Here is a 20,419-nt window from a genome sequence, read left to right on the forward strand (position 1 = left end):
TAGTGACTTGCCCAGAGTCACACAGCTTAGTAAGTGTCAGAGGCTGGATTTGAACTCATGTCTTCCTGACCAGATCTAGCACTCTATCTACTCAGGTGCCACCCTGCTGAAAGCTGTAACAAGACAAGGTCCTTTGACTACAAATTCATTTTCCACTGCTCTCTGTGGTAGACTAATTCCAACTTATCAAAAACAAACTAGAATTGCAGCTGAAGTGAGACATTAATGCCATTTATCCCATGACGATCTGACTGTAATTTTCTATTTACAGATTTCAGGAAATGTGCTATAAGGCTTACTTAGCTATTCGGCAACATGCCAATCTCTTCATCAATCTTTTCTCTATGATGCTTGGCTCTGGAATGCCTGAACTACAGTCTTTTGATGATATTGCCTATATTCGAAAGACCCTGGCCTTGGATAAGACTGAGCAGGAGGCTTTGGAGTATTTCATGAAGCAGATGAACGATGCTCACCATGGGGGCTGGACAACCAAAATGGATTGGATTTTCCATACAATAAAGCAGCATGCTTTGAACTGAAGCAGTAGCCTCAGGGCTGCTCCACACTGCTCTCACTGTCAACAGGCCAAGGCTGCTTGTGTAGGAATCGCACAAACCATGAACAGCATTAGGATCGACAGCTCTTTCTTCTACCATTGAAACAACCTAAACGCAAACAGGGTTTGATAGCACTAAACTAGTACATTTCAGAATTAAGCTTTAGTCTAATGCGCAATTTCATGTTATGCCTTAAGTCCAAAAAGGTAAACTTTGAAGATTGTTTGTATCATTTTTTTAAAAAACAAAACAAAATATATAGAAACTGATGGTTAAGGAGAGAGAATAATGTTCTTTTTGTGTTGCACATGTTGTATGTTTTGAAACATGAAAGCGACAAAGTCTGTCTTTACTTCAAGTCCAAGGAAACCAGAGAGTGGTGTTGAGCTGCATGAGAATTGCAAAGAATGAAAATCCATCACTTTTCCACTGTATTCAATTTATAGTTTGAAGTGAGTTTTTTGACTCCCAGTTCTCATGAAGAAAAACACTTGGGGTGGAACAGAATCTTTAAATTTCACTAGGGACTTTTTCCTTTTTAAAAATCAAACCTTTTGATGACTTTGGGCCTTATCTGCATAGTTTGGGGAGCAAGTAGAAATAAGACCTTTTAGAAGGTGCTTTTCCTGGACAAGCATTTACAAGGATCCAGTTCATTTCCCAGGGAAATTCTGAGTTCCTATGGAAAATAAACTGCCATAGAAAAGGAACGAGAAGGACCAGCTGTCATGTACCAGAATCATACAGTGTTCACCTTAGGTCTGACATTTTCCCCCTTTTTGCAATTGAACTGAATACATTTTTCATGCATGTTTTCCAGAACCTAGAAGAAAGTATTAATGTTATTAAAAGATTATTTTTTATAAAAGGCTATTTATATTATAAAAACTATCATTAATATATACTCTTTATTTAGATTATCTGTCCCATACTCATGCATTTATTTTACAGCCTCAGAAATCTTGGTATAAGACTCTGCCTTCCGTAGTGACATAATCAGTCGTTCTCTTGGTCTTTGAGAGAAGCCCAGGCACTCTTCCATAATGTATGCCCAGGGATACACTGTTAAAGTTGGCAAAATATCCTGCTCAGGACCACCTCTTTCCTCCTTTTCACTTTTATCCCACTCTCTCTCTTCTACCAAAAGAAACTTAATCAGTTTAAATCAGCTCAGTAACATGCAGATTCTTGTCCTGTTTGCATTAACCTTCTCCTAAATTGGAAGCACTTATAATGAAAGGATCCTTCCAAGCAGCAGGCAAAAAGGAACCAGGACCGTTGTCTATTTGCAGGCTTTCTGCCTATAGCTCAAGAATAAAAATGGAACCCAAGGTGATTAAGATTGGTTCCCACTTGAAAGTGGCCAGGAGCCATTTTCCAGGTTTCTTAAGTTGCACTTAAGCCCAGGATAAATTCATAAACATTTGGAAGAAGTGATTCACCCCTCTTTTTTTTTTTGATTGGGAGTTGCAAGGGAAGGGGTTAGGTGGTGAGGACGCTTTACTCACTATAGACCCAGCATTCCACATGGTATTTGGAGTAAATGCCCGCGGGCCTAGGAAACAGCTTCTGCAGATGTCTTTGTGCCACAGGAAAAAAAAGTGCAATAATGGAGAGGATGTCTAGATTAGGCATGATATCAGAATATAACTTTATAAAAACTGTACATTGTGTTCTCTGTCTTGGTAATGAGCTACTGAATGGTTTACTTCATTTAGAAAAAGTTCTTTAATGAAATTAGTTACTTATCCTAGAGCCTTGGATCAAGCAAACCAGGGACTATAATGCCAAGATTCATAAAACATATTTGGCTATTTTAGGATGCAAATGGATATAGACTCCCTAGAGTTAGTTATTGAAGATTTAGGTACTTTATTAAAGCATGTAAATAATACTGTCTTAGTGAAAGCCACCGAGAAAAATAAATCTGGAGTATTGGAATATTCATTTTTCATATTTATAATTGACTGTCTTAGAACAGGTTCAGCGGATTTTAAACCCATTGTTGTTAAGTCTTTGGTAATTGTTCTCCTTTGCAGTTATGAAAGCTTTCATAGCTAACAGATTCCATCTTCTCATTTGACGCATAACCAATGATGTATCTTTACAAATTGGCACTTGACACGTGCTGGCATTTTACTTTTTTCAATATCAGGGATTGATTACGGGAAAACCTAATGAAATAGTAAACATCTGAAACCCTGATCAAGTCCCTTAAAGTTATAACAGAGAATGTTGTTTTTACCCAAATGTCCCTAAAGCAGTAATTTTATGAGTCTCCTTGCACAGAAATAAAAAGATACTTGCATCACCCACATCAGTATAGATCACTTTCTAGGGCCCTGGTGAAAATTTTCGCATGAATTACTGTAGCCAAATTAATTTAGTTTCAATTTATCTCAAATGTGTAGAAGAATTCAGGACAAAAAAAAAAACCAGAAACCAAACTAAATGACCTGAAAACAAACTGAATCATAAACAGACCTAAGCAGAATAGAACTTAGGGAAAGAAAAGTTGAGAAAGAGAAAGGAAAAAAAGAGGGTTCCAAAAGACCAAGCCATTGCAGCTAGAATTAAGCTAACTGTTGGATGATTCAAATTGATTTCAGGTCAGAAGTCATGTAACAGGCTCTAAAATTACTTAACTGTTGGGATTGCTTCAATTCCCAGAACCACCTCTCAGAACTTCGGCTGTAACCGTTGACTGTCAGTATCATTGGCTCTCCCAAGAAATGTTTTCTTGCTTAATCATTTGGAGAAGGAGAAATGGAGCACATTTTTGAAGAGCAGAAGCCCTAACATTTAATACATCCTAGAAAGAAATCCAAAAGCCTGCTTGACCTTTCAGCATAGTCTCTCCTTAAAGGGACACACCCGTTTTGAAGACTGAGAATGCGTCTCTAAATCAGATAATAGATTTTATTTGACGTTTTACCGTAGAGCTTGTTTCTCTTGGTTTTTAAGTGTCACCTGTAAAATTGTGTCAAAAATAATCAATTCTGAGATTTGTCCCATAATCGATTTGTGTTTATAAGCCCATTAAGAAAATGGGGAACTGGTGAATATGTAATGATTTGTAAAATATTTTAATGTAATTTTTTCAACTGTGAAACTGACTATTGGTTTTTTGATGAAAACAGGCTGCTGATAAAAGTATTTTTCTGTAAAGTGTAGTCTTTACTAAATGAGAATATGATGTATTGATTAGAGTGTGTATACACTCTTGGGTTTTTTCCCCTTTTCCTCTTTTAAAGTGTATTGCTACGTTTTCTTAAAGGTAAACCAACTGGTTATATAATGGGTTTTTTTTTTTAAACTGAAAATTGAGTGGTTTGGGATCTTGTAGAAAAGATTCAAGAAGCCTGCATATTTCAAAGGCGCCACAGCAATTTCACAGCTTGTAGATAAGTTTGTATTTGATTACCCCCTACTGTTTTATTTTTTTCTCATCTCAATAATTTTGTAAATCCATTTTAGTCCTATCATGGTCAATAACTCATGCTTGCTAACTCTTTAAAGACATTTCCTTTGCTTCATTATTCTGTAACTAGCATGTTAATGTCTGCTCTGAACAACTGTAATGTTCCTTATATTTTCCTGTCTGTACAGGCTGCAGACCTGGGCTGGACCCATTCATGATCTGAAAAGTCCTCTTTAAATAATGATAATATAGATGCCTAAGACATCCCCAAAGTACTTCAATTTAAAGAAACTAGTATGGTATTAGTGAAGTGTTATTTGCTCCTTCTACTCTCTAAACACAACTTTCTTATTTCTGGGGTTTTTTTTTACTCAAATAGATAATCACTTTTTATACCACTCCTGTCAGATGCATGCCCTGTGTTACACAGAATGCCAAAAGGTGTGAGAATACGTTGTTCATGTAGTGAATGTCAGCCCTTGCCGGCGAGGCATCTGTTTTTATATGATTCCTTTTATCCAAGTAGCCTGCCAGTCCATTTTGAATAAGATTCTTACAGCAGTAGCTTCAGTTCTAATTTATAACTCTATGGTAATCAATGACACATTCTGGCCTTTGTCCAAGAACTGTGAAAGGTACTTGAGATACCCACCTGATAGGAAATCTGAGTTGCAAAAAGACTAATATCACCAGATTTTTTTTTTGTTTGTTTTTAAAGCATATCCACAAACACTCTGTTTATTTTTCACTATCTTTTTTTAAAAACAAAACACCTTCACATCTGGGACTTGAGATACTGTGGCTTTGATAAACTCTTTAAAACAGATCAGTAAGGGGCATTTAGGTGGCACAGTGGGTAGAGCATCAGCCCTGGAGTCAGGAGGACCTGAGTTCAAATTTGGCCTCAGATATTTGACACTGTGTGACCCTGGGCAAGTTCCTTAACCCTAATTGCCTTGCCAAAACAAAAAACCTAAAACAGATCAGTCTACAGTTCCTGAGCATAATCGATTTGTAGAGCTCAGTATAAGAGATGACCATGGATCTAACTAAATTTGACTAAAGGCTTTCCCTCTTAAGACCCACTATGTCAGAGAGCCAAAGCACAGAAGTAAATACATATGAGTTTCAACTCAATATGACAGATGTTAATAGTACCCAAGTTTTGCCAAGCAAAGCATCATGGATTTTTTAACTGGCTATTTTCATAGCACTGAAGGCAGATCTCCACTGAAAGCAACTAGGAAGCTTCAGCTTTTCACATTAATGGGCCAGCTATGCTTTGGGAGGAAAAAAACCTGCCAACAGATTTGTTAGTGCTGTGAACAGGGGCTTAAATTTTTAGTTTTATTTTCTTCATTAATAGCAGACTTGGTCCCTACATATAGACACACATGTGTATGTATGTATGTGTGTAGATATGTGCACATATGTGTATTATTTGTTATGCACGTGTATTCATACAGGTACACTGCTAGGCCTTAATTTTATTGCTTTCAGAGTATTTAAAATTAGAGAAAGGACTTTCAGGAGCATTTGTAATACACTGAAGTTTCCAATTTAACTTTTAAATAGGTTTGTATTTCGTTTCACATCTGCCTCTGTTTTAAGGACCCTCATTTTCACTCTTAATAGCTGCCATACTGTCCCTCCTACTTGGTCTTAGGAATAGTAGTATATTTATTCCAGCTAACCAGGTTACTGTCAACTTAGGCCACTGGTTTAGAGGTTAAAGAAAATTTTCCACTTTAAAGCCCAGCTATAGGCAAGAGCTTTCATTTTTGATCTTTAGAAAAAATTTAAAAATTGGCCCATTATACTGGTGCTACACTGCCTTGGGCAGCTAATGCTCACAACCTACCCTCTGACTGGAATCATACATTTACACCTGATAAGTGTGCAAGGACCTAGTAAAGCCTGAGGACTGTTGTTTGGTTGTTTTTTTTTTAACCAGTGTGCAATCTTGATTTAAACCATAACTAAGATAAAATTGTCCTGTGTGGTGTTAGCTGGTCCAGATCATTTTGTATCTGTCTTAGATTGCCAAAGAGCCTGGAAGGGGTTCCTTTTTATGAATAATTTCTCAAAATACTTTAATCATTTTAAACTTGGTTCCCAATTCTAGTGTGATTTTTACAAAATGAAATCATTATCTGCTGATTTTTTTTAATAACTAAATAGCGACTGGGGATAGTGGGGTCTACCTGGAGTCCCTGCTGCCTGGGGCGGGGGGTTGGGGAGGGGTGGTGTGGCGTTAATACCTGTGGATCTCTGCAGCTGGGGAGTTCTGAACTACAGTAGGGCAAAAGCAGCCGCTAGGGTGTCAGCACTAAGCCAAGCACCAATATGGCGAGCCACTGGGCCTCCTGAGGAGGAGCATGCTGGCAAGGACCAAGACTAAAACCAGGCCTTACAGTTCCCAGGTCAATGTTCTTTCTAATGCACCATAGGACCCAAAAGGCTATTCTCTTGTTTCAGAATATCAGCAAATCTCATTAATAGCCAGGAAAATTGTACCAGTAATAGAATAGTTATGATCTGACTTACTTTGGAACCTTTGGAAAGGAGAGATGACCCCATTTCAGACTCATCTGCTACCATAAATGTATTGCTCTATAGTTATTTTGTCATTCTCCGATTGAAATCTTTTGGTATAATGCGTTATACCTATTTTTAAAGGTTTTTAAATTTTATTTTTTATTATAGGCCAAAAATTATTTAACACACAGCAAGATGCATGTGTTTGAAAATGTAGAGTATTGCAATATTAAATCAATTTAAGATGACATCTTTCTCAGCCTTGTTAGTCCTGGCAAGAAGACTTTGGCCTATGACTGCACTTAATGTAGTTGTGTTTAACTTTGCAGTCTGTAACATCATCATCATGGTATTTATTTTTTAAAAAAGACAAAGCAAAAAGTAATTATTTGTACTTAGGTGTTTGAACACTCCTTAGTGTTCTTTGTACTTACAAGAAAGACATGGTAAAGTATGGATGTCTCATTTTCTCCTGTGTATTTACAAGCAAAATTGTGGTAGTCTTAAGAATTAATTGTTTCTGGATAGCTCTTTGGTTGACAATTTAATCCTCCTCAGCAGAAAGTCAAATAAGGAATTTGGGCCCATCACACAGTGGGTTTAGTTGCAGAATTTAGAAATTAGCCACGCATTGTGGCAGGCTGGGCTTTATGCAGTAAAGTCTGGGGAAGGAAGCACAACGGTAGGACGCTGGTAGGTTCAATGTTTAGTAGAGGTTAGGAAACAGACTGCGTTGCAGACCAGTGCTACAGTTCAACTCTTTGGACTAGAAAATACTGTATTTTCTTCTTCTCTAGCAGATAGGCACTGAAATCTCATTTACTTATTATACAATTTCCCCATATGATTGAAGGATCAAGTCTTTTCCTGCACTGACTGTTCTTGTCTGGTTGTTTCACTTCCTTAAAAATAGCCCAGTTGGTCCTGTATGTCATTTTGAATACTCTCTATAATCAACCCAGTATAAAATACTAGGATTGCCTATAGTGTAGATTGGAATAATTTTCCTCAAAAAATAAGTCTTATGGTAAGTGCTCTCCAAACTGGGAAAGATGATTTTATCTAAATGGATAAAATCAACTATTGACTGTGTTACATTTCAAAGGGATTCTTTTCTTACAAGAACATACCAGAAGGTTCCCAGAATCACCAAATTGGAGAGTTGGACGAGAACTCATGAACCATCCAGCCTGACCCATGCACAAAAAGAATCCCTACTATAATGCCCAACAGGTGGCCATCAGGGGAAACTGAAGACCTCCCAGAAGGCACCACTGTCTCCATGGCAGCCGCTCCCGTTCTTGGATAGCACTTGTTGATAGGAAGTTTTTCCTGATACCAAGCCGAAATTCGCTTCTTTGCAACTTCTGCTCCTGGTTTGGTGCTTCGGGGGCAACAAAACAAATCCCTCCTCCACTTGATACCCCTTCAAATACTATGATGTTCCTTTTTTTTCCAGGTTAAACATACCCAGTTTCTTCAACTGATCTTTTAAAAGGCGAGACCCAGTGCTCTTAGAATCCAGAGCTCTGAGATTAGCCATGATCATTGTATAGCCGGTCCCTTTTCCCGCTCTCCTGAGATTTCAACCCTTCTCTTCCAGTCTTGCTCATAACTTTGGAAAGGCCAGGGCAGAGATAAGACTGCCTAAAGGGAGTAGAACTTGGGCAAAGTTTTCAAGTCTTAGAAAACTTTGTGGAAGAAGAAAGTGTCCCAACCCTTGCACCATTATTGCTGTCTTCTACTTAGTTACTGTGAGCCTATAACCTAGAAATTCATTTCTATCACTGTGCTGAACTGGAATTTTCATATCAACTTCTAGATCTAGAAAGTATTTTTTACATTAACATTCAAATTCTGCAAGCTTCAGTTTTACAGGAAAGCTTTTGACTGGTATGGTCACAAGAAACTGTGACTTGGTGACGTCCAGAAGTTATTTCCGAAGTTCCCCATTTTCTATTCTAGAGAGCAGTGTGGTAGAGTATAGAGGGCACTAGATGTGGAGTTGGAAAGATCTGGCTTCCAGTCCCCGTTCCCCCCGCCCCCTGCCAGACCTTTACTAGCTGTGTGACCCTGAACAAGTCACTTAGCTTCCTTGGGCCCAAGCATCCTGTTTGGCAAAATGAGGGGATTCACCTTCAAAGCCTCCAAAGTTCCCTCTAGTGCTAGATTCATGAGCCTATGATGATACTGAATTCATAAGATTGTAGATTTAGTCCTAAAATGGACCCTAAAGACCATAAGGTCACACGTTTAGAACTGGAAGGGGTCTTATAGACCACACAGTCCAACACTCTCATTTTACAGATGAGCAAACAGCCCTGGAGAGACCAAACAACCTGCCCAGAGTCACTCAGGCAGCAAGTCCTTTATGTTCTGCAAATACATCAAAAAAAAAAAACATTACCGAGACACTCTAATAGCCAATAACCGGCTTTATATATTAAACCCCAGGTTGTTCAGAATTAATCTGAAAAACATTATTAAAGTCTTGGAACTTTCATGATACCGTTTTCAAGGCAGGATCTTTAAAAGGACTATCAGTTGCTGCCTATTTTGTGGGAATTAACTATGTTATGGATTGCCTCCAGTGAAGGCTAAGCTCTCAGCCATTTTCTTCCCAGTTCAGGGCTTCCCTGCAACAACTACCCAGCCAATATATGTCAGTGTGGAATGTGTATGTGTGAGGACTATTAACTCATTTAACATAAGTTTATGAAACATAATTAGGAAGAGAAACTTGAACAGAAAAAGACGTGCTCATTAAGAAGTGAATATAAATGGTTTTCAGATTAGCCACCAAATTTTCCAGGTTCCCCTGCCTCAGTACATCATCAGAGGCCAATTCTAATCAAAATGGCATACATTTGAGTATAGATGATATACTTTCCTCTCTTAGTAGTAGGATTTGGAAAACTTTCTTTTCAGCTTTCTATAAAGAATGAGTTGACATTTAGACTTCTGCCTAAGCCAGTTTAGAGGGGGGACCCCAGTGTGTCTACATCTCAGCTAATGGTACCATTCTGGGGAGCAAGTGATAACGCTTCCACGTCATTGACAGATTCAAACTAGAATTTAAATCCAAATCCAAAAATATCTAGATCTTGTGTTTTTTTAGTTATGTATCAAAAACTAGCCTTTTAGATAGAATGGAAAAAAATCATTGGAAAAGGAACTGGTGCATTTTTAATTGCTAAAACCATGGTCCTTTTTTTCACAATGAGATATACCATATAACTTAATTTCAGAGTTGCCTTCTGCGGAGTCTGCAAGCAGACTTAAGCAGTGACTAAATGAACCATATGAAGAGAATAGTAGACACTTTTTAACTGGGCCACCATCTTAAAAACCCTTGATTTCTTTCTGTCTCCCCTTCCTCCACAGTTTGTATTGTTGCAGCTCTTTCTGGGAAGCTATGTTGCCAGCTTCTCTCACCATATTGGTGTACTCGTCACATAGCACTGACAAGTGTTGTGTTAATTTCACCATACCCACAATCAGTGCACCACCCAAAAGAGTCAGTGATGGCCAAAACAAGCAGTGGAAGATAAGCATTTGGTCATACTTTTTTATCAGGACAACATCCTCTGGTTTGCTGTCTGGGCTGTAGAAGCAGGAGAAAGGGGTCCCATTTTTGTGATCAAAGAATTCCTTGATGTCCAGAGCACTGTTGAGTAGATCATTCCTATCTCGATGGCACTTTGGTGTGTAAAAGCACTAGGAAGGGGAAGGAGGAAGAAAGAAAGACATGGTCATGAGGTATGCCATGGCATGAGACAACAATTCCAAAATGCTGAAACACCTTTAACCTAGATGTGGCCTTAGTCTCATGACCATGGTGTGGTGGTGGTGGTGGTGGTGGCAGCAGGGTATTGGGACAAGAGTCCAGAGGATGAAGCAGTGGTTTGGCAATCTCGCATTGGGAATCAAAAGACAATTCATAGTGAGAAGCTTTGGAGGATGGAGACCACCTGGTATCTTGAGTTGTTCCTTCTCTCTGCCTTCCTTTCACAACAGCACTCCCACTAGGACTCTGTAACCTTGTCTCTCCTTTCTGTTGCCTTACTTTGCTGTTTGAAATTGCCAACTTCTCAAGTTATTCATCTTGTGTTCTTGTGTCCAGCAACTAAAATGCTGGTCAGAAATATCTCCCAAGCTTGCCATATTGTGTTTTTGCCCTGAATCCTTAGATAAGGAAAGGGCTGGGGGATGAGGAGAGGAGAGAGAGACGGTGTCATGGTTCTGGTAGTAAACATCCACTCAGGAAGATAGTCTTAGGTAAGAAGGGCGTGGCTCTGTTAGCTGATGTTTGTGTTGGTTTTTTTTTTTTTTAAGCATCTGAAGTTCACATGAAGAACTTGGAGGCACAACACTGGAGTTAGAGGACAAGGGTTTGAATCCTGACTCTCATCTGTATGGTTCTGGGCAGATCACCCAACGATCTTCTCACTTGTGAAATTAAGAGGTCAGACTGGATCAGAGGTTCTTACCCTGAAGCCTGTGAACTTTTAAAAAAAATCTACTTTGATAACTATATTTTAATATAATTTATTTTCTTTGTAATCCTATATATTCTATACACTTAAAAATTATCCTGAGATGATGTCCATAGGTTTGACCAGATTGCCAAAGGGGTCCATGATACCAAAAATGGTTAAGAAGTCCTAGACCATTATTCAAGATCCCTTCCAGATAGAAATCTATAGAACCATAGTTCTATAACCCTACTCATCCTCACCTCCAGATTTTGACTTTTTTCCTCTTAAGGCTCTTTGATCATTTTAACCTGCTTTCATTTCTATTCATTGGGGAAGGACACAGTGTGATTTCCCAAAGCCCCCCCAAAGAGTAAGCTCTAGACCCTGGACCCCTGGAGGGAAGGCTCTGCCCCTGATCCACAAAAAAGGCTGCTTATACATCATCAGCACATACATTACCTCTGGGTTTATCTGAACAGCTTCTTCATTATAGTGCAGGAAAGCTTTCTGGCCAGAATGGGAGAGGTTTACAGACACCTGGAGGCAAGGGTACTTCCCCTGGCCCCGGCAGTCGACCCCACAGGTGAACGAACAATCCAGCCAGTCATCCTTCACATGTGTGTCCATAATGGTACAGTTGGCCTCTTCTCGCTGTGTGCTTGAATTAAAAAATATTCATGATTTACCTATCCTCTAAGTCTGGCAGGTCAGCATTTGGTATATAATCAAATAAAGTCTGGCAGGCTGCCTTTCTTTTCACCAACATTCTTGGCAAAGGGTTAAGTTGTCGAGTCAGGGCTCAGGTCCTGTGGACCCTGATTTCTGCCTTGCCCCCTAAGACTTGACTACCCTGAACAAATCAGGGAGAGGTTTATTTTCCAAAGAGACTGAGAAGTCATGGGTCAGTGTGATTCAACAAGAATTTACTAAGGCATTGTACTGAGTGCTTGTGATGGGTCCAGAGCTGTGATTTCTTATTTGTTGCTAACTCCCTGTTCGGAAACACTCTCTATTGATGCAGGTCAACAACTGTGCTGTAACTTTTAGACCTAGTTTCCTGGAACGCTGGAGAGTTAAGTGACTTGGCTAGTTTCACACAATCAGTACATGTCAGGAACACACAATACATCTTCCTGACTGCAGGGCCCATATCCATCAAACTACACCACTGTTTGGGATTTGGGAATATAAAAACAAAACATCCCTCCCATCAAGGAGCTTCCTTCCTACTGACTAGCCCAGGTGATAGACTCTATAACTTTGGCTTTGCAATGAAGAGGCAAAAGATTGCTCTCACCCAATACATAATCTTAATTTATTAAGCCATGCTTTATATTGGGTATCAACAAGCAGCAGGGGGTGGGCCAGGTCTTCAACAAATAATTATACAAGATTAAGGCCAGAAGGACTTTCAAAATCACTTAGTCCAGTAATAATAGGTGACATTTTTATAGTGCTTTGAGGTTTGTAAAGCATTTTATAGACAATCTCATTTGACCTTTATGATTTGAAAACTTACCGATATTCCAGGATTTGGAGTCCAGAGAGACAAGCATTCTCACTCAGCCTTGCTCTCTGAACTAGAAGACTTGAGTGACATGCAGTTGTTTATAGAGAGACACACACCAAGTTCAAGAGACAGACCAAGAGGAAGGATTGGGTAAGGGAGCGCTGAGAAGAAACAGAAGCAATGTGGACACAGAATCCCCAGGGCTCACCTAGGACTTAGCAAGCTGAGCTAGCTCACTTATGGAAAGAATTGCCATGAAAATCCAACAACTGAGAGGAAAAACTATTAATGAGAAACTGAAGGGAGAGCTGGGATGCCACAGAGAAGAAAGAGATCTAGGTAGACCATTGGGCCCTTGACATAAATGATTCAGATAGAAGTTATCAGTTGTCATCACCTCCTCAAGAAATGAGGGAAGTTCCCTCCCTCCTCCTCAAAAAAGTTAGCTCTTTCTGTCTGTCCAGTAACAAACACTATAATATACTCTGCTCACTTCTTTTACCTAAACATTTCCTGTATTCTAAATTTGCTTCAAATATTAAGAGGGCATGAGTTAGGTGGAAATAAAGCTAGGTCCTAATTAGTGTGAATCCTCTGAAGCAGTTGCATGTATTTGAATTTGCATTATTTGAAGTTTTAATTCTGTCAGTATGGTCATTGGTTCCAGCCTAATGGAAAAAAGCAATGCAAATTTGAATAATGTAGCCACTTTGGGGGACTCATTATTTGCACTAATAAAGACTGAACTATATAAAATTTTAAATTAGGACAGAAAGCCAAACTTCTGTTTGAATGTTAGGAATTTTCCACATTAGGGGCTCTGAGCTATTGTTATTATATTAATAATTTTTCATCTCATATAAATTCCATAAAATAGCAGAAACATGTAGAAATAAGGGCCATTTTGTTGTCCCTAGGCTACAAGTAAACTAGCTCTTGTAACAAATGAGGTAAACTAAATGTCCCACCAAAAAGCAAGCAGGGTGGAAATATTAGGCAAGGTCAACAGTACCTTCCACTGACAACTCACTAGTGTTACCCAAGTATTATCCCTATTTTACAGATGAGGAAACCGAGGCTTAGAGTAGTCTAGTGACTTGCCCATGATCACACAGCTGGTCAGTATCAGAAATAATACTTGAACAGCATTGAGCTGTCAAATCCACAGAAAGCATAGATGAAAAGTCATTAGAAAAAGGTGTATTGTCTTCACAACCCCACGAAGGAGGCAAAATAGCTATGCCCGAGGCATAAACGCAGAAAAACCAAAGTGGAAAGAGTTTCAATTAACTTAGCCATGGTTACTTGGCAGTAAATGGCAGAGTGGGTATTTGATCTCAACTCTAGAACTTTTTCCCTGATACCACCTGGCGAGTATCACTGGTCTGCCTCTTCCCATAACCTGCTCTACATCATCCCTAATCATTCCCTTTATTCTTTTAGCCTTTGGGGGTTAGGAAACATGATGCTGACATTCTGGATAAGACTCCTGGCCACCAATTTTTTAAACTCAACTGAGTTCCATTCATGCTCAAGTACTGGCATGGACCTCTAATTATATCAACAAAAGTTTGGACCAGAACGAGAAATGTACAAGCTCCCTCTCAGAATGGCTCTATCATGCTCAAGAAGGATTTCCCCTGGAAGGGGTCCTACAGGATTCATCTGAATTCTTCACTAAGCATTGGTACCATCTTCCTCAGTTAAATAAGGGCTTTGGGGGAATTATGGTTAGAGGCATGGGATGTATTACACTACTTTAGAGCATTTTAACATTAAAATCAATTCTGAGCTACCACACAGCACAACCTTTGATCTCTGCTATGGGCACACCCTAACGGGAGGGCAATTGGTCTCATAGGATAGTATTGGGGTGGTAGCAACGGCTTCATGCCTGGAGTCAGCCTGCTCATCAACTGATTGCCTCTTGGGGTCCTGAGTGCCTGAATCCCTGCCATTCCTGCCAGTGGAGGCACAGACAAACACAGTTTGACACGGGGTCAGGTGGTGGGGATGTGTATAAGACAAACTTCTTTAGATACCTCTTCAAATAGATGTCGAGTCAGGAATGAACTTGCAAAGAAAGGATCCTGAGAATCACAGACTACCACAGCCACAATGAGACCCTTCCCTCTCTAGCCCCACATCCATCACTGTGTATTCATCCAATCCTGGGGCTCATAACACAGCAGCACAATTACCCTTCCTACACTATGAGTAACTTCCACAACCAACTTCATGTCAAACAGGCATTTACCAAGCACCTCCCACATGAGATGTCCACTGCTGGGCACTGGGGCGGTATAAAGTTCTGCTGAGTCATAATCCCTGTCCTCATGGAGTTAACCTTCTAGAAAGGGCATTAGACCTAAGCATAGACAACCAAAACACACAGTATAAGAGTATCTAAGAGGAGCAAATAAAAATGCCCCGTATGCTCTAAGAAGGAAGGTTGTTACCCAAAGCATGAATCGGTGAAGGAAAGCTTCATGGTGGGTATGGTATTTGCACTGAGCTTTAATGAATGGGCAAGAATCCAACAGACAAAAAAGGAGCATATTTTCCTATCTATGTGACCAAGTGACAAAAACCAGTCTAGTTTGGCTGAGGCATTGAGCATTTGGAGATGAACAATATGAGTAAGGTAGGGCAGCTCAGTGGCACAGTGGATAGAGTGCCAGGCCTGAAGTCAGGAAGACATCTTCCTGAGTTCAAATCTGGCCTTAGACACTTACTAGCTGGGACAGGTCTCAGTTTGCCTCAGTTTCCTCATATGTAAAATGAGCTGGAGAGGGAAATGAAAAACCACACCAGTATCTTTGCCAAAAAAACCCCAAATGGGATCATGCTGAACATGACTAAACAACAACAGTGTGAGATAAGAGTAGAGAGGCAGAATGGCACCAGAGAGGTACCCCCCTTTGGATGGCCTCAGGTGCCAAACAAAGGAGCTTGGACATGACCTGGGTGACAATAGGGAAGCCTTAAAATTCTTTTTTTTTCCACAGAAAAGAGTAATAAAGAGGCAGTGTTACATAGATCACTGGACCTGAAGTTAGGGAGACCAGAGTTCAAACCTGCCTTAGATACTTACTAGCTGTGTGATCCTGGGCAAGTCACATAATCTCTCTGTGCCTCAGTTTCCTCATCTATAAAATGAGAGAATTGGACTAGCTGATCTCTGAGGTGCCTTCCAACTGAGTCTATGATCTTATTATCCTCTGAGTGCCAAGGTCAGATCCATGTAAAAGGAAGATTAGTCCAACTGGTGGGGACGTCCGTACAGGTGGAGAAGGATAGAGGGAGGAACACTCACTAAAAAGTTGTTGTAATAGACCAGACAAGTGGCAATGGAAACTTCTTCTAAGTTGACAGCAGTAGGGTTGGAGAGAGGAATACGGATATGACAAATGTTGTAAAAGTATAATCAATGGAATCTGATAACTGATTTGATTACAAAAGATGAAGAAGACAGACGTCAAAGTTAACACCAAGATTTCCAATATGGAAGATTGCACAGCAGTGCCCTTGATTGAAATAATTAGTTCAGAAGGAGGAGAAGATTTAGAGGAAAATAACTGGGCTTCAGACATGTTAAGTTTGAGGTGATGGTGACACATTCAGTTAAATAGTCAACAAGTATTTGTTAAAGTACCTGCTATGTGCTAAGAACTATAGTAAGCACTGGGGAAAAGGAAAGAAAGAGAAAGAAAGAAGGAAAGAAAGAAAGAAAGAAAGAAAGAAAGAAAGAAAGAAAGAAAGTAACTAAGAAAGGAAGTAAGAAAGTAAGTAAGATAGAAAGTAAGAAAGAAAGAAAGAAAGAAAGAAAGGAAGAAAGAAAGAAAGAAAGGAAAAAAGGAAGGAAGAAAGGAAGGAAGAAAGGAAGAAAGGAAGAGAGAGAGAGAGAGAAAGAAAAGAAAGAAAGAAAGAGAGAAAGAAAGAAAGAAAGAGAGAGAGAAAGGAAGGAAGGAAGAAGGGAAGAAAGAAAGAAAGAAAGAAAGAAAGAAAGAAAGAAAGAAAGAAAGAAAGAAAAGAAGGAAGGAAGGAAGGAAGGAAGGAAGGAAGGAAGGGAAGAAAGAAAGAGAGAGAGAGAGAGAAAGAAAAGAATGAAAGAAAGAGAGAGAGAAAGAAAGAAAGAAAGAGAGAGAGAAAGGAAGGAAGGAAGGAAGAGAGAAAGAAAGAAAGAAAGAAAGAAAGAAAGAAAGAAAGAAAGAAAGAAAGAGAGAAAGAAAGAAAGAAAAGAAGGAAGGAAGGAAGGGAGAAAGAAAGAAAGAAAGAAAGAAAGAAAGAAAGAAAGAAAGGAAGGAAGAAAGAAAAGAAGGAAGGAAGGAAGGAAGGAAGGAAGGAAGGAAGGGGGGGAGAGAGAGAGAGAGAGAGAGAGAGAAAGAAAGAAAAAGAAAGAAAGTGAGGGAAGGAGGGAGGGAAGAAGGAAGGAAGGAAGGAAGACAGACAGAAAGAAAGAAAGAAAAAAGGAAAGAAAGAAAGAAAGTCCCAGCTCGCAGAGAAGCTCGTGCTCTAATGGGGGAGACAACATGCAAACAATCATGTCCACTCAAGAAATGCTAAGTGCCTTATACGTACTTGAAGAGTTGGGATAGCACTCCCAAGACACTTCCGAATTGGAGCTATAGATTTAGGAGCCATCTGCATAATAGAGTTAGCTGCCAAAGATGAGAGTTAGAGGACCAAGAACAGGACCTTGAAGAACACCTTAGAACACCTTAAGGAACCACAAGGAGGATGAGGAGACAGAGAAGTAGCAGCTCGAATGAAAAAAGAAAAAAGCTTTATTAAGCACTGACTAGGTGCTACAAACACTGTGCCGAGTGTTAGGAATACAAATACAAAAAAAGCAAGATACTCCCTGCCTTCAAGGGGCTCACATTCTACTGGGAGGAAGAGGAGGGGAGAACTTACATTCCAATAGAGGAGTGGGGGATGGGGCATGCTTTGGTTTAGGAAGTCACAGGGGTGATGAATTGATTGGTAGACCTGCCAAGAATGGAAGAGTTCATTTGATTTCTGTTTCTAGAGCAAAAGTAAAAAGCAAGCATAATTAAGCATCTGTGTGCTGAGAGCTGGAGGCTGACTTTATTAGCTATGTAGTCATAGAATAAATTACATTGTTTGTGGTAGCACGGCATGAAAATGACCAAAGATCAACCTGCTAGGGTTTGGGTCTGGCTATATATGGAGGCCAGGGCCCTGGGGCAAGGACCAGGCGGAAGAGTCAGTCCAGATCAATGAGGATAAAGATGGCAGAAGTGTCAGAGGAGAACAAGAAGAATATGATGACCCTGTTCTGCTCCAAAAAATTCAGTACCTCCCTATTTCCTCTGGAAATACTACAAACTTCTACAGGCATCTAAAAGGTCCTTCCCATCTGGCTTCAGCCTACATTTCCTGACCTTTCCTATACTCTACTCCAGCTGAATTGGCCCCACCTTAGCATTCCATCTTCTACCTCCATGTATCTGCACAGGTAGTCCTCCATGACTGGAATCCACTCTTCTTTCCTTAGAGACTCACTTCCTTCAATGCTCAGCTCATGTGCTAACTTCAAAGGCAATATCTCTCCTCCAATTAGCATACACACACTGTTTCCATATTGTATGTTCCAGTAGAGTGGAAACTCCTTGAGGTCAGGGAGTATTTTTCACTTTGTCATTGTATCCCCAATGCCTAGTACTTAAATACGTGAGATCAGATTCTATTGGGTTGAAGGTAAAGGAGGAAGCAGTGAGGAAAGAGATTAAAGATGCAAAAGACAGAATGATTGATGGAGAAGGGCTCTAGAAGAGGCAGCCATCATCCAGATAGCAACCCTCATGGAGACTGGTCCTACCATCCTCACCAACATTAACCACTGACCTATTGCCACCAGCAGCAGACAAGGCAGCCTAGCTGAAGTAGAAATACACTCTAAGAGTAAGTCAGAAGACTGTATGTGCCTGGAAAACTAAACCACATCAACCCTCAACCACCACCTCCCCTCAAACCCTGGTGAAAGCAACCCAGAGCCCTGTACCCAAGAGCACCAAAATTAAGAAGTGACCCCAAACCACCAGCCCTAATTCCAGTCTGGACTCCACAGGGACCCAAGGAATTTTCACCACCAAAATCCTCAGAGCTGTCAAATGGCTCAAAGTCAGCAATGGATATTTTTTAATCAATACTAAAGAAGATCCATTACCATCCATCCACCTTGCTGTTGCACCCTTGTGATTGTCCAGCCCTAACAGGAATTAAGAGTTGGCATTTGTTTAGTGTTTTATGGTAATAAGACAGCCTTGCACACATTTTTTTTTTATTACTCAAAACAACTGTATGAGGTACCAGAGAGCATTACTATCTCCTTCTTACAGATGAGCAAACTGGAGTACAGAGAGGTTCAGAAGATCTGAGTTCACTTACAGCTTTAACACTTACTAGTTATGGGCCCAACCATTCCAATTCAAGTCTAACAATGCTCCTTACATCATGCCATTTCCCTTCTCTCACCCTTTTCACCCCTAAATGTGTTATCTTGGATATCAATACCCAGGGAAAGATGAGTCAGTCCTTTATCGCTGCAGAATTCTTTTGTCCTAAACAATGAGAATCACTGAAATGTACAACTACAGAAATATGAAATAGACAATACAATAAAAAGAACTCTTCATGGGTGCAGTGGACAAAAACATTGGTCTTGGGGTCAGAAGTAGTGGGTTCAAGTTGAGATTTGATATTAGCTGTGTAGCCCTGTGTTAATGGAGACGATTAATTGTCCATGCATCGCCTACCTAACAGGTTTGTTGTAAGGAAAGAGATTTGTGAGCCTTACGCATGAGTTTTTATTTAAATATAAGCTATAATTATAATAACATTATAGAATGATATTATATCTAGTAATATCATAGTTTGTTACTATATTACATGTAATGTTATTATATTACATTATAATAACCAACAAAAACATTTTGCAACACAGGACCCTATGGCATATAGAAAACCCTTGAAAGGCTTCTGAGCCAATTCCTGACCACAGAGGGACTGTCCACCCAGACCTCCCAAAAATATTCCTGGGCTACAGGTTACTCTATTATAATCCTGATTCAGTCCTTACGGAGTTTACCTGCAGCTGTAGCATTCAAGCACCAGGAAGACAGTTCAAAATGGTAGCTCAAATTCTAAGAGCAAGGTTACTCACTTAATGGAATAGGGCCACATAATTCATTCTAAACCCTAGACACATTTAAAGGAGCAAAGAATGACAGTGCCATACAGTGGAAAGAAGACTGATTTTGTAGTCAAAGGACCTGGGTTTGACTCCCAGTTCCTCTACTTACCTAGGTCAGAGGGATCAAATTCATTTTCTCCCTCTGGGCCTATTTCCTCCTCTTTAAAATGTCGGTCAGACTAGATCTCCAGAAATGCTTTTCTGCTCTAAATCTATGATCCTATTCTCTCTTATCACCCAGTTACTTACTATATTTTTAGCAGAAATATTTATTTTGCCCCCATTTGTCTAGCTTTGTTTTTGTAATTTTATAATGATTTTAAAACACTCAATTACTTACAACTTTAATCATCTGAATTCCACATTTAATTATGCAAGAACTTATGAGGCCTATAAATGGGGCTCTGGTTTCAAGTACTCAAATAGCATTCATGGGCAAAACAGCAGTAATTGGTATAATAATTCAGTAAGTGTGGATAAAAGGGATGATCAGCAGACCTTGAGTGCCAATGTGAACGGCTTTAGTATCCATTATCTCCACAATGTCTCATGAAATGTCAAAGTGACTACTCGTTCTTTGTTGAATAGTGCGTCATTTCAGTTTGATAAATTTCAGGGGACAGAATTATTTAAATGCTGCATTGAGGAAAACATTAAGTCAGGAGAAAGGGGATGCAACGTCATTTCACCATC

General features: G+C 39.7%; 2 protein-coding genes across 3 annotated transcripts in view; one reads left to right on the forward strand and one right to left on the reverse strand.

Moving 5' to 3' along the window:
• PIK3CA (phosphatidylinositol-4,5-bisphosphate 3-kinase catalytic subunit alpha) overlaps positions 1 to 4,078 on the forward strand; it is a 91,344-nt gene extending 87,266 nt beyond the window's left edge. For both annotated transcript variants that reach the window (XM_036753799.1, XM_036753798.1), the window contains one exon: positions 272 to 4,078. In XM_036753799.1, the coding sequence (XP_036609694.1) occupies positions 272 to 542 (271 nt within the window). In that variant the 3' untranslated portion in view covers positions 543 to 4,078. The remainder of the gene's footprint in view (positions 1 to 271) is intronic.
• Positions 4,079 to 9,830: 5,752 nt separating this feature from the next.
• The window catches only part of KCNMB3 (potassium calcium-activated channel subfamily M regulatory beta subunit 3), an 86,131-nt gene continuing 75,542 nt past the window's right edge, over positions 9,831 to 20,419 (reverse strand). The window contains exons 4-5 of the mRNA XM_036753800.1: positions 11,457 to 11,655; positions 9,831 to 10,236 (exon numbers count right to left, since the gene is read on the reverse strand). Coding sequence (XP_036609695.1) covers positions 9,862 to 10,236; positions 11,457 to 11,655 — 574 coding nt within the window. The 3' untranslated portion in view covers positions 9,831 to 9,861. The remainder of the gene's footprint in view (positions 10,237 to 11,456; positions 11,656 to 20,419) is intronic.

This window comes from Trichosurus vulpecula, chromosome 4 (genome assembly GCF_011100635.1).
Source record: "Trichosurus vulpecula isolate mTriVul1 chromosome 4, mTriVul1.pri, whole genome shotgun sequence".
Classification (NCBI taxonomy): Eukaryota; Metazoa; Chordata; class Mammalia; order Diprotodontia; family Phalangeridae; genus Trichosurus; species Trichosurus vulpecula.